The sequence below is a fragment of the Pongo abelii genome, chromosome 10 (genome assembly GCF_028885655.2).
Source record: "Pongo abelii isolate AG06213 chromosome 10, NHGRI_mPonAbe1-v2.0_pri, whole genome shotgun sequence".
In the NCBI taxonomy this organism is placed as follows: domain Eukaryota; kingdom Metazoa; phylum Chordata; class Mammalia; order Primates; family Hominidae; genus Pongo; species Pongo abelii.
Window position 1 is genome coordinate 1611236 of NC_071995.2, and position 22017 is coordinate 1633252.

The 22017-nt window shown below is 44.3% G+C and overlaps 2 protein-coding genes across 10 annotated transcripts in view; one reads left to right on the top strand and one right to left on the bottom strand.

Annotated features, from left to right (window-relative positions):
* Nucleotides 1-22017, top strand: part of WNT5B (Wnt family member 5B) — a 121076-nt gene that overhangs the window by 42534 nt on the left and 56525 nt on the right. The gene's annotated exons all lie outside the window — the stretch shown is intronic.
* The window catches only part of FBXL14 (F-box and leucine rich repeat protein 14), a 39492-nt gene that overhangs the window by 8619 nt on the left and 8856 nt on the right, over nucleotides 1-22017 (bottom strand). For 2 of the 8 annotated variants that reach the window (XM_054527855.2, XM_054527849.2), the window contains exon 2: nucleotides 8650-17067. The exons of 3 other annotated variants lie outside the window; for them this stretch is intronic. In XM_054527855.2, the coding sequence (XP_054383830.1) occupies nucleotides 17056-17067 (12 nt within the window). In that variant the 3' untranslated portion in view covers nucleotides 8650-17055. Of the gene's footprint in view, nucleotides 1-8649; nucleotides 17086-20510; nucleotides 21003-22017 lie in introns of those variants that run through there. 3 more of the 8 variants (XM_054527851.2, XM_054527850.2, XM_054527854.2) reach the window with 2 other exon arrangements.

The window sequence follows — 22017 nt, forward strand, 5'->3', positions numbered from 1 at the left end:
GTACTCCGTCTCAAAAATAATAATAATAAAATGAAATAAGAAGCAAATAACACATGTTGAAGGGACAGAGCAAGCTTCACAACCAGACTCAGAGACAGCAGGGATGCTGGAATTATCAGGTGGGAAATTGAAACCAGCTCTGATTAATGTGAGGGGCTGTAATGGATGAAGTAGGCAGCATGCAGAAACAGGTGGGCAATGAAAGCAGGGAAATGGGAATTCTAAGAAAAAAAACAAATGAAGTGGCAGAGAGCAAAGCACAGTGACGGAAATGAAGAATGCTGCTGATGGGCTTTGATAGATTTGTGGACTGGACGCAGCTGAGGAGAGGATCTCTGAGCATAACGTTATCTCAATAGAAACCTCCACATCTGAAAAGGGAAGAGAAAACCCACCCACACACGCACACACACACGTGTGCACACACACACTTGCGCACACACAGAGAACAGAATATCCAAGAACTGTGGGACATCTACAAAAGGTGTAGCATGTGTAATGGGAATACCAGGAGGAGAAGAAAGAAGAAATATTTGAAATGGTAATGACAGATTTCTCCAAATTAATGTCAGACACTAAACCACAGATCCAGGAATCTCAGAGAATCGGGACAAATGCCAGAAAAACTACACCTGGGCATATCATTTTCAAACTGCAGAAAATCAAAGATAAAGAAAAAATCCTGGAAGGGGCCAGAGTGAAAAAAGCACATTACCTGTAGAGGAGCAAAGAGAAGAAATGCACCTGACAGAAAGCAGGTGAGCAAGGGGAGAGTGGAGTGAGATGTAAGGGTGGAGAGAGAAAACCCACCAGCCTAGAACTCTGAACCCTGCACAATTATCCTTTAAAAGTAAAGGAGAATAAAGACTCTTTCAGACAAACAAAACTTCAGAGAATTTGTTGCCAGTAGACCTGCCTTGCAAGAAATGTTACAAGAAATTCTTTAGAGAGAAAGAAAATGCTATAGGTCAGAAACGTAGATCTACATAAAGAAAGAGGGCAAAGAAGGAATAAGTGAAAGCAAAATAATAACTTATTTTTCTTATTCTTAATCTAATAGATAACTGTTCAAAGTAATAGCAACAATGTATTCAATTATGTACCCTTACATATATACTTATATATAAGGGGAATGAGTGACAACAATATTACAAGGGATGGGGGGGAGGAATTAGGATTATGTTGTTATTATAAGAAACTCATACTACCTGTGAAACCCCCTCTCTACTAAAAATACAAAAATTAGCTTGGGGTGGTGGCACATGCCTGTAATCCCAGCTACTCGCAAGGCTGAGGCAAGAGAATCGCTTGAACCTGGGAGGTGGAGGTTGCAGTGAGCCGAGATCGCGCCATTGCCCTCCCGCCTGGGCGACAGAGTGAGACTCCATCTCAAAAAAAAAAAAAAAAAAAGACATTGTCATAGTGAGTCAAAAAATAAGACCCAGCTATACGTTGTCTACAAGAAACCCACTTCAGATATAAATTGTGCTTCTGTGTGGTCATTTTAGGCTGACCAGCAAAAGGCACAGTCCTGAGACATGGAGAATAACCCAGAAAAATTGTCTTTAATAATATAAGCATAATTATAATCTCACAAGTATTTTCATAGGATTGAGATATAAAGAATACATTGAAGTTTTCACAGAACAAAAAGGAAAAGCTGGTGCACATTTATCTCTGTACATGCGAATTGATATAATCAGTCCTTGTTTTGCTTCTCTTTTTTCTCCTTTTCATTTTCCTTTCCAGGTTGAGGAAAGGTAGTGGTTGTTTATGAAAAGGTCGTTTACTCTTATCCACTTAATTTCTGATGTTTTCTAACTCTCTCTCTCTCCCTCTCCCTCCCATTCCCTCTCCTTTTCACCAGGCTTCTCCTCTTCCTTCTTCCCTCTTCAACCCCACGCTCTCATATGCTAAATGAGAAACCACTTGGTTTTTTTTTTTTCTGAGACAAGAGTCTCGCTCTGTCGCCCAAGCTGGAGTGCAGTGGCGCAATCTCGGCTCACTGCAAGCTCCGCTTCCCGGGTTCACGCCATTCTCCTGCCTCAGCCTCCTGAGTAGCTGGGATTACAGGTGCCTGCCACCATGCCTGACTAATTTTTTTGTGTCTTTAGTAGAGATGGGGTTTCACTGTGTTAGTCAGGATGGTCTCGATCTCCTGAACTCGTGATCCGCCCGCCTTGGCCTCCCAAAGTGCTGGGATTACAGGCGTGAGCCACCGCGCCCGGCACCACTTGGTTCTTTATAGCTGTTGAGCATAGCTCATCCTCGAAGTTTGTTTAATGCTCATTTTATGCTGTTCCACAGAAAAGACTATTGCCAAAGAGCAGAGCCACTCTTGTTGAAGGCTGTGCCACTCACCCAGAGTCCCCTGTGCAAAGGAAGGGAGGCTCACACAGAGCCAAAGGAGGGCAGAGCACACCACATGCCCACTGCAGAGTCAGCATCCCCCTCAAGAGCTGCACTCCTGCCCTCAGACCCACTGAGCTCCTTCTGCAAGGAAGCTTTTCAGACAAGAAGGATGCTTTTATGAGGTTCAGATTCTTTCTAAGAGAAGCAGTTTTGCTGTTGTTGCACGTAAGAAGTTGAATTCTTTTTCCCCTCTGGTCTAAACCGCGCCCAGCTTTGTCTAGTGTGGTGTCCTGTCCAGAGAAGACCTGTTGTCCTAGTTTGTGTTCCTCCAGAAGCCCACCCTGAAACAGTGACTCAAAGGCCAGTAGATTACTTGTGACATGAAGGAGCTACTGATCAGAGAGTGAGAAAGTGAGACAAGGAAGGGAAGACAGCCAATCAAGAGTGGGTTATCACACAGGTGATGGCTGTGGCCATTGGAGCCAAACCTGCTGGGGAAGTCAGCTGGGGTACAACATGTGTCCTTATACAATGGCTCCTGCCTGTCCCTGGTTGAGGGCTGTCACAGGGAGCACTCATCCCTGGCATCTCCTTCCTACCAGGGTGGGCAAGAGGGCTCCGCAAAAAAAATGCAGGAGCTGGTGGTCAGAAGGTGGGTCTTGTGCCTGAGGGTGAAGGTGGGAAACGTGGGTGGGCATGGCTGGGTCTCTGCCTGGAATACCTGCCTGCTGAGCTGACGCTGATTTCACGCCGTGGGGTTCCCTGTAGGCGTGTAGAATGTCCAGCATTTTGTCTGGTTTTGCAGGTGAAAAAAGTGAGGCAGGGGAAGGGCAGTCGAGTTAAGGACTAAGTGAGCAAAGCAGAACAGAACCCAAGTGTCTCGATCACTTTTGCCCATTTTAGTCAGAGCATACACTGAATAGTCAATGAATGAATCTCTGATGACGTGACCATGGAGACCAAGCGGTAGTCATTCTCCTCGGTCTCTCTTGATCTTTTTCCCTTTGGTGGGATGGGAGGAGCAGTGATGGTGTGGACCAAGCTGCCCAGTGTCGCCATATAATGCAGCTCCATCTACCCTTGTCTGCTGCTCCTCCAGGTGAGCGGTTGCTGCAGGACAGTGGTAGGTTAAATAGGCCATTATTGTCCATAGTTCTTTCTCTGTGTGGCATGTGTTTGTCACTAATAATCGGTCATTGCTATGACTGCCTGATTGTATGGCCCTTCAGCCACTATTTTAGAATCTTGTATGTATCTTATACTTTATACATACAGTCAGAGACTTAAAGGGTGAGGAAGAGTTCTCCAGTCAAACAGGGAGGGAAGAACATTCTATGTCCACGGATACAACATACCTAAGTGCACAAAAGAGTGAAATGAGGGTGGACGCAGAGGCTCACACCTGTAATCCCAACACTTTGAGAGGCCAAGGCCGGCGGATCACCTGAGGTCAAGAGTTTGAGACCAGCCTGACCAACATGGAGAAACCTTGTCTTTACTACAAATACAAAATTAGCTGCTGGCGGCAGCGATGTGGGTGGAGGCTGGGGTGAGAGGAGGCTGGGGTGAGAGGAGGCTGGTGTGAGAGAAGGCTGGTGGAGGCTGGGGTGAGGGGAGGCTGGTGGCAGCAGTGTGGATGGAGGCTGGGGTGGGGGAGGCTGGTGGCAGTGGTGTGGATGGAGGCTGGGGTGAGGGAGGCTGGTGGCAGTGGTGTGGATGGAGGCTGGGGTGAGGGGAGGCTGGTGGCAGTGGTGTGGATGGAGGCTGGGGTGAGGGAGGCTGGCGGCAGCGGTGTGGATGGAGACTGGGGTGGGGGAGGCTGGTGGCAGTGGAGGCACCTCGGGAGGCAGGGACAAGGATAGCAACTGAGTGCTGGTAAAGGCCACCCTGCTAAGTAGCCAGAAAGTTTGCAGAACCTTCTTTTGAGGGATCTGAAATTCAAGTTCTCAAATGCCCCAGATCATCAGTGTTCAAAAACCTCAGGAAGCTTTGCACTCGTGCCTCGTGCCTGCTTGAACAACTGGATGTGGGCAGGAGGCTGTGGGAGCGGGCCATGCCAGCAGAATCCCGCCTTACTCTGGGGACTTACTCTCGTCACAGCCGCTGGTGTCCTGAGGGTCATTTCAGTGTCATGTGAGTATTACTGTGGCTATTGGAAAGGATTTGGTACGAGTTTATTTGAAAAGTTAGGAGCTTTTTTAAAAAAAAAAATTATCTTTGATAAATTTAGTAGAATATTTTGAAAGTACTTTTTAGACAGTAATGAATGAACAAATTGCTCCTGAACTAGAAGGAGGGATCTAAACACATCATCTAAATACAACAGTATGTCTGAAAAATATCTCTGCTTGTCTTTTATTTGCCCTGTAAAGTCTGTGCAAACAAATGTGAACAGCCTCAGGACTCTAAGAATAATATTTTTCTATGGATGTGTATGGACAGATAAACAAAACCCCAAGGGAGAAAAAACTTCTATTTAAATAAAAATAAAGATCCCCTACAGCTCCATCCTCCTTTGCTCACTGGGTTTGCTGTATTTCATTTTGAGATAAAAGTAGTTTGGATGATTAAGAGTTGAACAAAAAGAAAGTATTTATGTCTGTCTAAATCTATCTCTATCAATGTAATCTATCTCATTTCTCTAATCTTATCTATCGACCTATCTGTCCATCTGGTTTTGAATATTCCGTATTCCAGCCATAAGTAGTAGATCTTTTGCATCCCTGGGGTTAATGGTTCCTTGAGCAGACACTGACACTGTGCCGCTCAGGATCCCGTGGGGAAAACACCCTCTTCCTCATTGATCAGTGATAATCCTGTGCTCACAGCTCTACTCCCCCTCGGAATCTCCTGTCTGAAGCCCCTGTAGGACTCTGGGATCCTCCGAATCAGCCCTCTCCAGCTCCAAGCACTCTGGGATCCTTGCCGCAGGAGGTTGCTGTTGGCTTCTGCCCATGCTGTGGGTCGGGATCTGCAGCCGACAGGCGTGGGAGCTTAGGAAGGCACCTGGTGGTTTCTCGGTAGGAAAATAGTGTGGAGTGTGTGCGATCGTGTTTGAGGATCGTGTTTGAGGAAGTGTCATGAGAGGGTCACTGTCTCTGTCGTAGTGTCCTCAGGGAACCGTCTTTGCCTGGATCCTGGGGTCAGGTTTGGCATGAACTCTGAACTTTCTCCCTCCGCAGGATCTTCAGTAGAAAGGTCCTGTCCTGAGGAAATGCTCAGAGGCACTTCTCTTGCTGATGAAGCCTGCCTGCAAGTGTGTTTTTGTCCTCATGGACATGCACATGACAAATTGTATGCAATGCCTCAGCACAGCCCAACAGGTTTTTTCTGTTTACACTTAACTAGCCTTGGACAGCGGGAGGAAACCTTAAATATTTCCTTTTCTTCTCACAAACCCTTTATCTAATAAAACAAAATTACTGCAGATGAAGCAGGGAGTGATTCAAATCGTCATTTAAATCAAGGACCTGATTTGGTTTGGCCGCCCTGGGAGACTTTTTAGCTTGTGCTATCCTGATAACGTCTCTACAGGCTAAACCGAGCAGAAGGCAGGGTGGCAGTGCCCGTGGTGGGGTGGACAGCGTGGGGGCGGGCAGTGGCAGTCACTGAGTGCTGGGTTGGCCCCTCACTCCTCCATATTTCTGTACCAGTAAAATAGGTTGAAACTGACATCGAGGGCAGCTTCAAGAAGGTGGAGAGAGACTACGAGGGCAGCAATGCAGAGGCTGTCACCCTCTGGAGCTACTGCTCGGGGACCGAGAAGGAATTCAGTCTTGAATACATGTTAACCTCAGTTCCCGCTCCTTATCTGGACTGGCTGGCTCCCTTCTGCGCCAAGAATCTGAAGCCCAGCTCTGTAAAGCAGCAATTCCCAACATTTTCCCCCTAAAATACACGAGACGCACTCCCATGGGGCATATCTAGATTGCAGGCTGTGGCACAGATAAATCAGGCTGTGGGTTGGGCGCAGTTCCCAGTAAAACCCCACTTCTTTCTCTCCCACTCAAGAAAGCAGACCTCCATACGCGCAAGTGGGAGATGGTGCTCTGTCGCCCCAGCCCTTGGCGGGGGACTCGGCCTGTAAAAGCTGCCAAATAAATATTTACTAAGTGAAAGATAGCCCTGAATCCACACTAATTTGTATTTTTTTAAAGTCATTCATAAACTTTAGCATTTTAACTATTAGTTAGTAATTAATCCCAATAAACCGGCAGGATTTTGTGATTGTGAAACTGTTGCAATGCGTTGGTCAGCAGGAGTATTTGTTAGCATTTTTATGGGCTCTTAAAGTCGTCTTAGCTGTGTCACTGATAAAGCCAGTCACAGGCTTTATCAGTCCTGCCGTTGGCTGTCAGCACTGCCTGGATAAACTCCTCATCCTTCCCGGGAAGAAACTTCTAGCAATGCTTAAGCAGGAGGCCAGGGAAGAGAGAATCTTGATACTGCCTGCTTACCATAGGCCCTCTGGGGGCCTGCCCTGTGTGGACAAATGCTTCATTTCATGATCGTATACAAATCAAGAGCAAGAGTCTCCTAGCCGCACTGAGTGTGGGGCACTTGCCACCTCACTGCTGTTGGAACTCTGGAGTTGGGGCCAAAGGATGCAGCCCCTCCTCGGGGGAGGGCAGTGGGGTTAGGTGAAGATTCAAGAGCTCCTCTTTGCCTTGTCATCTAGTTGTCCTATTCTGGGGGAATTTTAAATAAGGATTTAAAAAAAAAAAAAAAGGACTTATGTATTATTTTAAAGAGCAGCCTTAAATAGGCAGGCATATTTTGTAAAAATAATTTTTTAACCCTGCGGTGTGGAGACTGCCAGTCAAATACAGTGATGGTCATTATCACTCACCTGCCCCTGCCCCAGCCTGGAGGAAACAGAGTGCAGAGTCAGAATGGTTCTGGAGCATTCATGGCTGCCGGGAGACGCCCGAGAGGGCTTTGAGGGCAGGGCAGGGTGAGCAGGGAGCTAGCTCACTGTAGGAGTGCAGAGACCATCCCAAGCAGGGCCTGCAGATGCTGACTTCAGGTGACCAGGCATGGAGATGGCAGGTGAAACAGATTAAATGTGCCCCAAAAATGATGGGAAAGAGTGAACCGGGATCACTTAGAAATCGGAAGCAATACAACAAAGGCTAAACATATTTGAGTAGGAGTTCAGGGTAGATATGCTCTTGGATATCAAGAGCATAAACAGAGGAGCTAACGAAAACACTGCAGAGAAGGAAGGCTCCATCGCCTCCTGTAGTTACCCCACCTAGTGTGGCCAGGAGAAGCTGACACTTCTTTTCTCCGTGGATTCAGGGGCGTTTCCCACCTATTTTAGGTATGCCAGTTTGACACAATGAACTTTAGACTGATAACATTTCATAATTGCGATATAATTTCCTTCTGTTTTTAGGCCTTGAACAAAATTTTCTTTAATGGGAAAGCACACATTTTATACTTAATTCTAATTATGTTCATCTTGTTTTTTGAATTATTTAGCTACCTCTAATAGAGAGTCTGAAAGATGATTACATTCCACAGTACTAACATTTTCAATGGCCCTGAAAGACCTGAGATGCATTGCTGCTACTATTTTATCAAATTATTGTTTCTAAAATGCTGTTTTACTCCTCTAGTAGGAAGAGTGACTTTTAGAACAGTGGATATTGGCCAGGCATGGTGGCTCACACCTGTAATCCCAGCACTTCGGGAGGCCGAGGTGGGTGGATTACCTGAGGTCAGGAGTTCGAGATCAGTCTGGTCAACATGGTGAAACCCCATATCTACTAAAAATACAAAAACTAGCCAGGCATGATGACAGGCGCCTGTAATTCCAGCTACTTGGGAGGCTGAGGCAGGAGAATCACTTGAACCTGAAGGCAGAGGTTGCAGTAAGCCGAGATCGCGCCACTGCACTCCAGCCTGGATGACAGAGTGAGATGCCGTCTCTAAAATAAAATAAAACAATGGATAGTTTGTCCAACATGGTATGTTAAAAGGGCAGAGAAGCTGAAGAATGATGACGAAGACTAAAATAACGATGATAAGCAAAGAAGTAAACAGGCATCCAGGAGGGGTGTCCATGAGAGGTGGCTTCGGAGCAGCTCTCCCTGTAACGCAGACTTATCTCACGGTTCCCTCCTCATTTAAGGAGTCAGACCACTGTGGGCTTTGCTTTAGAGATATTCCACTGTGTGCTTTGTTGCTCATGACTATCCCTTCACCTTTCTAGAGGTGCTCATCTTCATCTAAAGTCGGGTGAAGCTTTTTCACTCCTGGAGAAAGCTGTTACAACATTTTTGGGACAAGCAGCAGGTGTGCCTGAGCGAGCCTGTCATTATCTGGAGAGGGGGATCCAGATAACACACTTCTACTTGCTTTCTTTAGGGAAACGACATGTAATACTCCTCCTGTAACACTCCCCAAAAGAAGTATGAAAGCCGACATAAAATACGAATATGATATTTGCATTAAGTATTAAATATAATACCTTCAATGTAGTGTTTGTGCTTCTCTCTATCCAGTTCTCAGTTGTTTAGGGATCTTCTGAGGGCAAATCAAAAATGTCACTAAAGCAAAATATATCATTAAGGCATCATACTGATGAAAACAAAACCAGAGGTTTTAAAAAATAATCTGGGCCGGGCACGGTGGCTTACACCTGTAATCCCAGCACTTTGGGAGGCTGAGGTGGGTGGATCACCTGAGGTCAGGAGTTCAAGACCAGCCATGGTCAACATGGTGAAACCCCGTCTCTACTAAAACACAAAAATTAGCCGGGCATGATGGCGCACACCTGTAATCCCAGCTACTCAAGAGGCTGAGGCAGGAGAATTGCTTGAGGGGAGGGGGAGGTTGCAGTGAGCCGAGATCGCACCATTGCACTCCAGCCTCGGTGACAGGGTGAGACTCCATTTCAAAAAAAAAAAAAAAAAATGTAGTTATCAATTTTTTGTTTTTGACCAAAAGTATTTCAGGAACTTTGAAGAAAGGACCTGAAAATTATTACTCAGGCTGGTATTTAGTTTGCTGACTTTTAACTCTCAGAGCTGAACAGTCTAATCCTTGATCATTCCAGAGTGAGTTTAGGAATTTGTAGTCATTTCCTTTTTACTGGGTATTTGCATACATCACTAACCAGCTGGGATTAGAATGAGCAGTCTCTCGATGCTGAAATAGAATGATGAGAACTCAGGGCCAGCCTGAAATGTTCATCCTCATCAATTAATCCTTAATGAACACTCATGCATAGATGACATCAAAGAAGGTCCTTTGCAACGTACAGGGAAGACAAACCGGCTTCCATAGTGTACATTCTTAAAGGAAGGTTCCAATAGACCGATACACATAGTTAACATTTTAGGTTCCAATAGACCGATACACATAGTTAACATTTTGTACTTTTATCCATGTTTTGCCCCAAGATTAAACATTAGGAGTAACGTGGACATTTGCTCAGTGTCGAGGGAAGGGTCAGTGTGTATAACTAGGAAGAAGGCTATCTGGCAGGGTTGGGAACATGACCTCTTGCCCTCCAAAGCCTGGGATGCCCAAGTGAATGCCTCCAATCTTGCAGTGTATGGACACAGAGCGAAAGGTCCCCTCTGAATACAGACCAGAGGTTAGAGGTTAATGAATGGGTGCTCTCTCCACACTCAGGATCCCGTTCAATAGCGGTTTTATAAATAAGGGCTTAAATGGGGTCAGAAAAGGACCTGCATCTTGCTTCCAAACTCTTTACATCTTTTTGAAGCAATAGTGTTCACAGATGACATCCTTCCACCTGGGAAGAGAGAGATGAAGCTCTTGTGCTTGGAGAACTGGATGGCTACTCCTGGCTCAGTGTGTCTAAAAACAGGACCAAATGGAAAACAAAGTGGGCGGGGGGAGGTCCTTGCTGCCCCCTATTCTTCTTTAGTAATCCCTTAAAAAATAATTGCGGACCCAAACCTCTGGCCTCCAGCACATTTTCCACTTGATTAGAGGCCTTTGTGAGGTGGGGAAAGGGACCTGCAGACTTGTATATTGTGCTGGGGCCTGAAATGTCCAGCTGGGAATTTTTCCCATCAAAAGGGGATTTTAGTAAAACCATTATCAGGGGCTTAGAGGAGAAAAGCTGTTGAGCTACAAGTGAGGGGGTAGATTAGCATTAGCGGGCTTGTTGATGGTACCAGTGGAGGGGAGGGAAGGTGTTTGCAGCCACTTGCACACAAGTTCCTTAGTTTCTCTGCAAGTTCCTGGCAGGTGCAGAGGTAGGAATGAATACAGGAGTGGGAACTAAAAGGCTTGAAAATGGCACAGGAGGCTTTATCTCTGAAGCATCCAGTGGAAGGCAGCCCAAATCAGGAAGGAGTGCAAGGTGCTGTTGATACCTGTGTAGATGGCCGTGGGACCGGCCTCATTGCTGTTATGTGTGGCCACGTCGCCTGGAATCCCCCACGCGCAACACTCGACCCCTCTCGACAGTCTCCATAGATGGCGACAGGAAATTCAGAAACTGGGAAGTGGCCATGCTGGAGTCCTTTAACGGGCGAATGGACACCTTTAGGGTGGGGGGTGGGTGTGCTGGTAGGGGCGAAAAGAGTACAGAGGAAGGTTAGGAAAGCAGCAGCAGTGGCTGTCAGCCTGCAAATCAGTGTCCGGGCTGTGTGGATTTGCAGACTGAGCCACGGGAACCTCCTCGGGAGAGGGTTTGGGGAAGGCCCCCTACAACAGAAACGTGCATCGTCTGGGATTACTGGAGCCCTCAGCTATACCTTCCTCTGCAAAACGGAGCACAGAAACTGGAGTCACGTGGGTTGGATGGAGAATGTTGAAGCCCATAGAGTAATTGCTGCCTGAAGGGCCCATGTGAAGAATGTTGGAGCCGGCCTGCCCCGGAAATGCTTTTTCCTATGTGTCCTCTCTACACTGTTGCTCTAGCTTCCCGGCAGAAATGGGGTGTGGATGAAAACAACGCTGGTCCTGACTGCTGTGAGCACAGAACTAGAGTGACAGCCACATGCCTCCCGTAGGACATTTTCAGGCTTGCAGTGCTGCCACCTCAGAGGTCTCAGTCACACCCACATCCTCATGCCAGCCCGGTGGCCACATTCGCAAGAGATTTGTCTAGAGTCAAATTCAAACAACCACAGAAAGAGGGCCTACCTTCTTGAAAATGAAGCCCAGGGCCGGGCGTGGTGGCTCACGTGTGTAATCCCAGCACTTTGGGAGGCCGAGGCGGGCAGATCACCTGAGGTCAGGAGTTCAAGACCTGCCTGGCCAACATGGCGAAACCCCGTCTCTACTAAAAATACAAAAATTAGCCGGGCGTGGTGGCACGTGCCTGTAATCCCAGCTACTTGGGAGGCTGAGGAAGGAGCATTGCTTGAACCTGGGGAGCAGAAGTTGCAGTGAGTTGATATTGCGCCACTGCACTCCAGCCTAAGCAACAGAGTGACTCTGTCTCAAAAAAAAAAAAAAAAAAGAAAGAAAAGAAAAAGACAGAAAGAAAGAAAAAACGAAGTCCAGGCAAGCTGTTCTTGGAGGCTGTGAATCAAGGAGCAGCCCTCCCAGTTCTTCCGAGGAGCAGCTTTAGGAACTGCTGGTCCTCAGCGTTCACACATTCCCCTCACTCAGTTCTCCTTCTGGCTCCTCAGCCAGCCCCGTTTTCTTCTTCTTGGCTTTGTGCAGGGTCATACATGTTTGCTTTTCTTTCCTTTACAAACTGTATTCTCTGTTTGGGGTTTCTTCCCTGAATCTGTATTCTTTCAGCGTAGTCACTAAGAATGGCATATTTCAGCCATCACTTTCCAAAAGTTGCCCAGGGAGATGTTCTGCTTTCATAAGACCTTCATGGATGGTGCCAGGAATGTAATTTGCCTCATGCATAGGCCCCAAGTCCCTGAAACTTTTCCTTTTTTATTCATTCTCTAACCAAAAATGACGTCTATATTACAGAGCTTATAAACTGTGGCTCCCCTGGCCAATACAGCTTGGTAGAAGCATCCACAGGGGATAACTGCTTCCACCTTTTTTCCCACTTCTACACCTGCCCTTCCCGCTCACACTTTGATTCCCCGAGGCCAGGCTGTTGAGTACCAGGAGGGCAAGACCCAAAGGCCTCTCTGCCCTCAGCCTCTCTCTTCTTGTGCCATTCTACAGAATCTGGCCACACTGGCTCAGAAGTTATTATAAGTTCTGCTACCTTGTCCTAATGTCAGTTTTCTGTAGGAGGAATTTAGGTCCCACAGGCAACTTTTCTTCTTCATCAGGGCTCTTATTATTTTCATCTTCCTAGACTCTCTTACATTTTATGAAGATGTCTTCATCTGGGCAATAAAGATACTCCTTTTAATAAAAATTTAAAAAATAAAATAAAGATACTCCTAAAATTTTAAAATTGCTTTTCCTCAAAGGCTCTCTAGAATTTTTCATTGCAGATGATACACTTTTGATTTTTCTTTTGTAATAAAAAAAAAGTAGCTCTTTTTTTCTTGCTGTTTAAGTTGATACCTCCATGTATGACTAAAATTTTCCCCATTTTTTTCCTTCTAAACTCCCCAGATATGGCAATCTAAGAAGGATTTGTATGAAGTGCCCTTTAAGAAGAATTAGAAGTTTAAAGAGAAAAAAATTTAAAAAAGCATTAGAAGTTGATGTTTGATTCTCTTAGCTCCAAAAGCAGAGAGCTGCAAAATAACACCTGGCTCTGGGGATTAACCTCACTGATATTTTAAAATTCAATTTCATCTTTTCCAGGAAGTGAAATTCCTCATTTGTCAACTCTTACACCTGGAGGAAATACTTTGCGGGTGCGGGTGAAAGGGAAAGGACCAGAGGGGATTTGTTAGATGGGAGGAGGTTGTGGTTCCTCACGGGAAATAGCTTCCAACTCACAGACAATGCTGCCACCTACTGACAAGGCGTGGGACTTGCAGACTTTGTGGATTTCTCCACTTTCTATCTTCCACAGTGAACAAATATTTAGTTTTGCATTAACCATACTTTATTGTACTGCCTTATATTGGACCCTAAAATAATTTTCATAAACTTGGGGTAAAGAAAAACACAAGGTCGGACTCCTAGCTTTAATACCTCCAGGACAGGTTTGGATATGATTCACAGCCGCTTCACAATGGGGAAGGTAAATTGTGAGTAAGAGGGTTTTTTGTTGTCTTTTAAAGGGCTGGGGAGGCTGAAGGAACAGTCCAGAAGGAGACAATAACATTTTCCATCCCTACCTTTCAATAATGTGTAGTGCTTGACTTTTACCTCTTAACCCACATATGCGCATTTTTATTTCTAAAGAAAGCAGTTATAGGCTCCTGTAATCTCAGCACTCGGGAGGCCGAGATGGGAGGATCACTTGAGCCCAGGAGTTGGAGACCAGCCTAGGCAGCATAGCAAGACTGTGTCTCTACAAAAAATAATAATAGTAGTAATAATGGGCATGGTGGCACATGCCTGTGGTCCCAGCTACTCAGGAGGCTGAGGTGGGAGGATTCCAGGAAGTCGAGGCTCCAGTGAGCTATGATCACACCGCTGCACTTCAGCCTGGGTGACAGAGCGAGACCCAACTCTAAAAATAAATAAAGCAGTGATGAAGCTGTTTGCTGCTAAATCCTGTGTCATACATTAATGAGTTTCTGCAGTTCCTCTTGTGATTCCATTGAAAATTAGACCCTTCTGTGTAGGGAAGAGAGGCCAGCTGCCTTCCTGTGGGTCATGCTGTTCTGATTGTTGACATCTGACCCTGAGCACAATGGCAGGGCATCTGTCTCAAGTGCACAGACGTCAGCTAGGGCTGGAAGAGCCAATCCTCTATCTACTCCAGGCTCTGGAAATTTGAAGACCTTTTTTGCTTCCTACAACCATCAGCTGTCAGCTGGATGAAGTTCAGGGGGCCACAGAACTTAACCATCCTGCTTTTACAGATTCCTGAAAACTGGCTAAATTGTGTGCATTTGAAATAAATTAGGAAAGGTGGAAATTGTCACTTTCATCTTGTCATTTTCATGTTGTTTGCTTAAGACACACGTACTGGCCGTCTTTTTGTTGTTGTTGTTCACAGCAGTGGATTTTTGGGCAATGAAGTTAAGGTTTAAATTATTGAAAGCAGAAACGGTTGTCTTCCATCTGAGAACATTAAGCATTTATTTGAGGGGCATTTGCGGGCTTAACTATTACAGTTTCTCCCTTACTTTACTCGTGTGTCCAATTTTAGCCTCAGTGATTTTTCTAGAGATTCTGAGAAATAGCAGGACTAATTTTTTTGGATCCTCCCTGTTTAGTGACTACTTCTCAAAAAGCCTTGCCTTGGGCTAGAAAAAGGTAGCAGATGTGTGGCCGGGCGCGGTGGCTCACGCCTGTAATCCCAGCACTTTGGGAGGCCGAGGCGGGCGGATCGCAAGGTCAGGAGATCGAGACCATCCTGGCTAACATGGTGAAACCCCGTCTCTACTAAAAATACAAAAAATTAGCCGGGCATGGTGGCAGGTGCCTGTGGTCCCCGCTACTCGGGAGGCTGAGGCAGGAGAATGGCGTGAACCCGGGAGGCAGAGCTTGCAGTGAGCCAAGATCGTGCCACTGCACTCCAGCCTGGGCGACAGAGCAAGACTCTGTCTAAAAGAAAAAAAAAAAAAGTAGCAGATGTGTACATAAATAATGCTAGTTTGAGGTCAAGATTTCCTAAGGAGAAATATTATAAGCCTTGGTAGTAAATATTTCTTCATATCCTTTTTAGATGAGAAAAACAATGTTTTCCAAGCCATATTAATTCCACATTAATATTTATGAAAAATTAATCTGGTCTCAAAGAACTGTTTTCCCACAGTCCAGTTCCAGTGTCTCAGATCCATGATGTAAGGAGTAATTGTTGACACACCACTGTGTGGTAGGTCTGATCCTTCTGGAGTGTGGATTACGTAAATGGGGGAGTAATAAATATAAGAAGGTGCCTAGTATTAACAAATTAGACCCTTTTACTCTTTCTGGACAAGTGGGATTTGTAACTAAAACATCTGTGAAGTCAAGCCTTTTTACCCTTGAATGAAGAGAAAATAGAGTTTTTGCAACTTGATTCTACTTTATAAAAGGATTGTGTGGCAGGTATTTATAGCATGTGAAATATGTGTGAGTTCCTAGCTTTGAAGCTCTCATAAGCATGTACTCCCAGCATTAGTATTCTGCATTACTATGTGCGACAAAGCAGTGTTTTGGAAACTGGCTCAAATCCTCTGAGAGCAACAGGCAACAGATTTGACACAGTTAGCTACTTCAGTACCTTATAGACCATTTAACAACATGTACTAGTTTTTTGGTTTCCTGAATAATCCTATATAATGCTTGCAAACATGTCTAAGTTTGCATAATGTAGTGCATATTAAATAGTAATGACTTTAGCATTTTGGGTTTTTTTTTTTTTACTCCTAATGAAAATAATATGCTTTGGTGTAGCACCTTTTAAAAAACTTTTTTTAAGGCTGAGGTAGAAAGATCCCTTGAGCCCAGGAGTCCGAGACTGTAGTGAGCTCTGATCATGCCACTGCACTCCAGCCTGGGCAACAGAGCGAGACTCTGTCTCAAAAAAAAGACAAAAAAATAATTTTTTTAAGAGATGGGGTTTTGCTGTGTCACTCAGGCTGGTCTTGAACTCCTGTGATTCAAGTGATCCTCCCACCTCAGCCTAGTGAGTAGCTGGGACTACAGATGTGTGCCATGCCTGGCTTGGTGCAGCACATCTCTGAAGAGAGACAGGGTGGTGCTTTGCAGTGCCTCTGTGAGCCGCCTCCATGCTGGTCACCTTCTGCATTGGTCATTAAGTCCAGAGCAGCCCAGGTTCTGACACTAGGTTCTCCTCTAATTACCTAGGCAAAATCTTTTCCACTTTGTTAAGCATCTTTTCCCATTTATAAAATTAAATGTACCACATCTGCCAGATTTGGGAAAACAAAAATGTTGAGACAGAGAAACCGAACACTATGTTATGACTGAGTTCCTCCGCAGATCACACTGACATTCCTGACCTTGTTGTCTCAGTTGGGTTTCTCTGCTGCACTGCAGCTGCAGACCCAATTCTCCTCTTTGTAATTGAGATTCATTCGTTTCCACTATCACAAATGCAAGTGTCCTTGTAAGTTTAAGGATATAAAGCATTTGTTCCTTAAACAACTGAAGTGGCCGGGCGCGGTGGCTCCTGCCTGTAATCCCAGCACTTCGTGAGGCCGAGGCGGGCGGATCACTTGAGGTCGGGAGTTTGAGACCAGCCTGACCAACATGGAGAAACCCCGTCTCTACCAAAAATACAAAATTAGCCGGGCGTGGTGGCGCATGCCTGTAATCCCAGCTACTCAGGAGACTGAGGCAGGAGAATCACTTGAACCTGGGAGGCGGAGGTTACAGGGAGCCAAGATCGTGCCATTGCACTGCAGCCTGGGCAACAAGAGTGAAACTCCGTCTCCGTCTCAAAAAAAAAAAAAAATTAAAGTAGAAGAGTAATGAAATAATAGAAACTTAAGTCTTCTTTTTAAAGAAAATATGTGCACTTTTCTGGGTTAACAAATAGCAGGCAGAGGAATTCCACTTCTATTGTTTTATTGGGAGTGGGGGTTTAACATACCCCACTCTAGTGCTGCTCAGTTAAGATCTCAAGCTTACTTTCTTTTGCACCTCAACTGGAGGGCTTGGCAAATACGACCAAATATTCTGGGTTGGTAAGGGCAACTCCACCAGGCAAAATTAGAGCAATCCCTGGAAAAGAGGAAAAAACTGAAACTGATCATTTGTGGACATTTAAATTTACCAATTGTCTAGAAATTTCATACAAGAGCTGAGAATATATGCTCTTATTCCAACTGTGCACTTACCTTTGATACTTAAGTAAATTATTAATATTTGGCACTGATCTAAATATGCACATCCCATCTGTTTCACAACTTTTTAAAAAATTTAACTTGCTGCCTAATAGTTGACCAAGTACATTGACAGAAATGAGGTAAATATGTGGCCCAAGTCTGAGCTTAGGTTTGAATGCAGCTTTCTAATTTCTAATCCTGTGCTTTACTCATGATCCACATTATTTCATCAAAAAGCCTCACCCCTCTGACTCCTCAGGGGTTCATAATGGCACAAAATTTAGGTCTTGCCCTCTACTAAAGGGATGGAATTAACTTTTAAAAGAGGTGATGTTTGATGCAGGGAAGAGAAAGAGAACAGAGAGAGGGGACCACTAGATGACTTACTATAGTCCCTCCCTTTCTGCTGCAGAACACAGCAGAGATCAGAGGCCAGGGCTTTCCCTTTCATAGAACTGGGAAGAGACAGTTGTCAGAAGCTGCATGAGGTCTTGGTTTTGTTTTACAAATCTGATCTTTTAATCAAGAGGTTCTTATTCTTTAGAAACACAGTGGTCCCTGGGGGCCACTACCCTTTCCCTTTGAAAACTTGAATTCAAATTCTCTAAGTCAAAAGTGAAAGGTTTTGTTTGTATTCTAAGACCAGCACCTATCTAGTAACCACTTCAGGAAAGCAGCAGGATTTGGGAACTAGGCCATGCTTTAATTTACATATCATATGTCCTTATGTAAGAGAAAGTTCATACCTTTCAAAAGAAAAAGGAACGTTTGCTTTTTTAGAGCTTTGTTGTTCATCTGACTCATGAAAGAACATGATCGGTTTGAGTTTATTTTTAGGATATACTGGTACTGGCTTTTAGTTTTAGTAAATGTTAAGTTGGACAAGTTAGAGGCCTAGCTTGGGAGCTGCAGAAATTGGCCGAGCCCCACAGGTGATTTATAGATAATCTTTTCAGTAAGAACATTGAAGGGCTACGCAAAATGACACTTAGAAGGGAAATGAAGCTGTTCCTTGACTACTACCCAGTTTCTGTTGAGGTTTATTACTTCTAGATGATAAGGTTTACACGAAGTTTACATTATGTTTTTTCAGTTCTCAAGTTTCAGCAAATAAATACCTCAACCAAGTTTTTTTCTGTTATTCTAAGAACTGCCTTGGAGTGCCTTTTAACTTTTGTACCACCACGCAAAGTGTACTATCAACTCATGTCCTTTAGCTCTTCTATTCTTCAATGCATTTCTCCCATTTTCATACCACCAAGAATCACCCTTATTCGCTTTGAAGCACTGCCCTATGGCATAAGCTTGTTCACACGGTGTTCAAACCGCTACCGTTCACTTCTATGAGGGTCACCTTACTGGAAACCAAGGTATGACGAGTAACTAAATCTTCTCATCAAGCAGAAGGGAGCTGGACTTTAGAAATGGAGCCTGGGCCAGGCAGAGTGGCTCACGAGGCCTGTAATCCCAGGACTTTGGGAGGCCGAGGTGGGCAGATCGCTTGAGCCCAGGAATTTGAGACCAGCCTGGGCAACATGGTGAAACCCTGTTTCTACAAAAAAATACAAAAAAAAAAAAAAAAAATAGCCAGCCATGGTGGTGTGTGCCTATAGACTCAGCTACTCAGGAGGCTGAGGTGGGAGGATCACTTGAACCTGGGAGGTCAAGGCTGCAGTGGGTTGTGATTGTACCAGTGCACTCCTGCCTGGGCAACAGATCAAGACCTTGTCTCAAAAAAAAAAAAAGGCAGACAGGAAGGAAGGGAGGGAGGGAGGGAGGAAGAGAAATGGAGAAATGGAGCCTAGGTTTGAATCCTGGCTCCCTCACTTACTGGTTGGGTAACTTACGGCAGGAATTATGACTTATCTGGAAAACAGGGATAATACCTTTTTCAGCAGGTTGCTTTGAAGGTTAAAACTTAACAAGTACCTTGTAAAACACACGTAGGTTCTCAACACATTAATTGCTTTCCATCCAAAAAGGTTGAGAGATTAGCAGTTGACCTTCACTAACCACTCTAGGTGGTTTATCATCTTTCTTTCCCAGAGAAGCTCCAGCTATACAAGTATGCCTCATTCAGGATAAGGATATAGATAGACCCATGGTCTTAACTTTCAAACATTAATTTGCCGACCTTTAGTCAAGTGTATATTTAACATTTAACATAAAAAGGAGACAAAACAGAAGAACGTGCTTCACGTTACAGGCGGTAGGAATATTTTGCATATTAAAATGAAGAATGTGAATACAGAGCCTAAGACATGGGTGCTCAAATTTTTATCAATTGAATCTGTACAGCCATGCAGTCTCTTGGAAGAAAAACAGACTAAGAACCCACAGCCGTGTAACCTTCAGGAGTTGTGTCAAATGCTGGATTAAAAAGCTGACCCTAATTCAGAGTCCCTACTTCTTAATAGGCTTCACACATTTTTTTTTTCCAGGCATTAAGCACTGTAACCTAAGTGGGAAGAAAGAGATCCACACCTTCCCCAAAGAAACAGAAGATGGATCTAGTGTCAGGCTCAATTAGACCCAATTGTGATGACTCTCCAAAAAGGAACAATGCGGCTTTTGTGATATGCTCAGGCAGAAAGCTTGGACATTTTACAAAACAATCTTATCCTAAGAGAAACCTGGGTTCCAGCCCTCTTCCTGGAAAGAGAGGTTGATCCAGGAAAGTTTTATACTACTCTTATCAGCTCTTGCTGAGATCAGTATTTTTTTAACCATCTCAGAAACAACCAAGACCGATGTGAAACCAGGAATATGAACCACTCCCCTGTTGGAGCACTCATACCCATAGGTCTCCACAGCCAAACCACAGGGTGTCAGATTATTTTGTTACTGTCTACCAAAGGGAACTCTTTGCTGGAATTTTGGTATTTCATTAATCTGCCCCGATTTCAGTCTAAAAACCCTTGACAGAGTGGATCCAGCGGCCAGCCTCGGCTGTTGGAAGTGCTAAAATGCAAATGTGCAAAATCCTGGCCAAGCTCCCCATCCCCCAGGAAAGTGCTTCCTTACAGCCGGGCCTGGAGAGGAATGTTAAAAAGAGGGCTCGAGCTGCCCTCCTCCTTTCCACTCGGACCCTCGCTCCCACTGGGAGATTCAGTATGCATGACTGAGCCGGCAAGCACGCAAGGACAGCGCTCTTTTAACTTTTCTGAACAATGGCTTCAGTCCTTCCACCTTCACATCCTCCCCCACACCCACTCTCAGGGTAAAGAAATCCATCTTTCTAGCCCACGTCGTGATCCACTTTTCGAAATCACCCCTAGATCTCATTTTCACCCAAAGAAAAACTGGCCACTCGGGGAAACTGTGACTTACATACAAATCTGGTTTTTTAAAAAGTTTCATTTTGTTCAATTTCTTTAAATTTCCACGTTGTTGACAGTTTAAAGCCAAAAATTATATAAATCTCCAGTCTAATCACATTTCTAGAAACAAAACACGTCAGTAGGAAACCTTATACAGAATAAAATTTTCCCATGAGCTGTCTCCCCCCACATAGGATGCACCAAACTCCACCTTGCGTCCTCTTAGAGTATACAAACAACACCTCCTACCTTGGCATGTCCCCAAGCACACAATGCCTTAAAAATAATTCGCAGATACAAGGCTGTTGTTTTTTTTTTTTTTTTCAAAAACATACTTCATATTTCCTCTTTTATTATATAAATATCAGTTTAACCTTTTACTGTAAGAATATAAACGTTTTAAGAGGATCTTTGTTATTATTTATACAAATTCACAAACAGTACAATTAATTGATAAAGGTCTCTGGGCTTCTTTAACTCCATGGTCTCGCGCATGTTGCTGTGGAGGATTCTAAAAAAATAAACAACAACAAAAATCCAACAAAAATATACATCCTACTCAAAAGTGATTTCTTTAAAGCCACAAGTCCCAACCCCCACCAAAATAAAGTCAGTCATCTATTCCTCCATTTAGAAACAGAATTTTTTAAAACCCACAAACTCCCATTTTGTTAACAGAACAGAGATAAGACATGAGCTTCATCACAGCCCCAGGGGCTCTGCAGGCCAGCTCTGCTCCTGTTTCCCACAGGAAGCCGCACTGTGTGACCTTTTTGGGGGGAAACTTGGAAGAGGGTGAGGGTAGGGCAGAATTTGCATATATAATCATCATTTTCAAGACACAATCTGCATCTCAAACAAAAACAACGGTTCAACTCTCATGGCTCCCACATATTTGTGCTATAAATTAAGATTTAGAAACAGGTCCTCAAATCCCAATGAACAAGGAGAAAAAGGAAATTATAGCCAGAATGTGGAAGTGGGGCACACTGGACGGATGGAGGCTGGGAAGAAGCCAACACAAAAAGACGGACAAACCCAAGGGCATCTTTCCAGTCTAGGCACAAACATGTTTCAGTCTCAAAATATCTCTCTTGTAGAATTCCAGGGCTTCAGAAAAAAAGTAAACTAAAACGAGGTAGCCAGACATATATATGTATATATATATATATATATAATTTATATATATATAATATATAGAATATATTCAGCAGAAAAAAAGGACCATGATTTCAAATTTTTTCCAAAAAAAAATTTTTAAACAGGAAAGAAGATTAAGAAAATGAAATGAGCATGAATAGCAGAGTACTGTAAGAGGAGGAGTGATGAGAAGAGACTGGGATTAGTTACAAAGTGGAAGAAGGGTGAAAAGGCCTTTGTAGCTGGGTTTCCTTTTTATACATTTCAAAATAAAAACCAGATCACAGTATTCAAATCAAAGCTGAAGTGAAGGCAGACATTTTCCTCAACTCCCCAGGGTTGAAAAGACCAGTCACTCCCCACCCCCATTTCCAGTCACAGCAGTG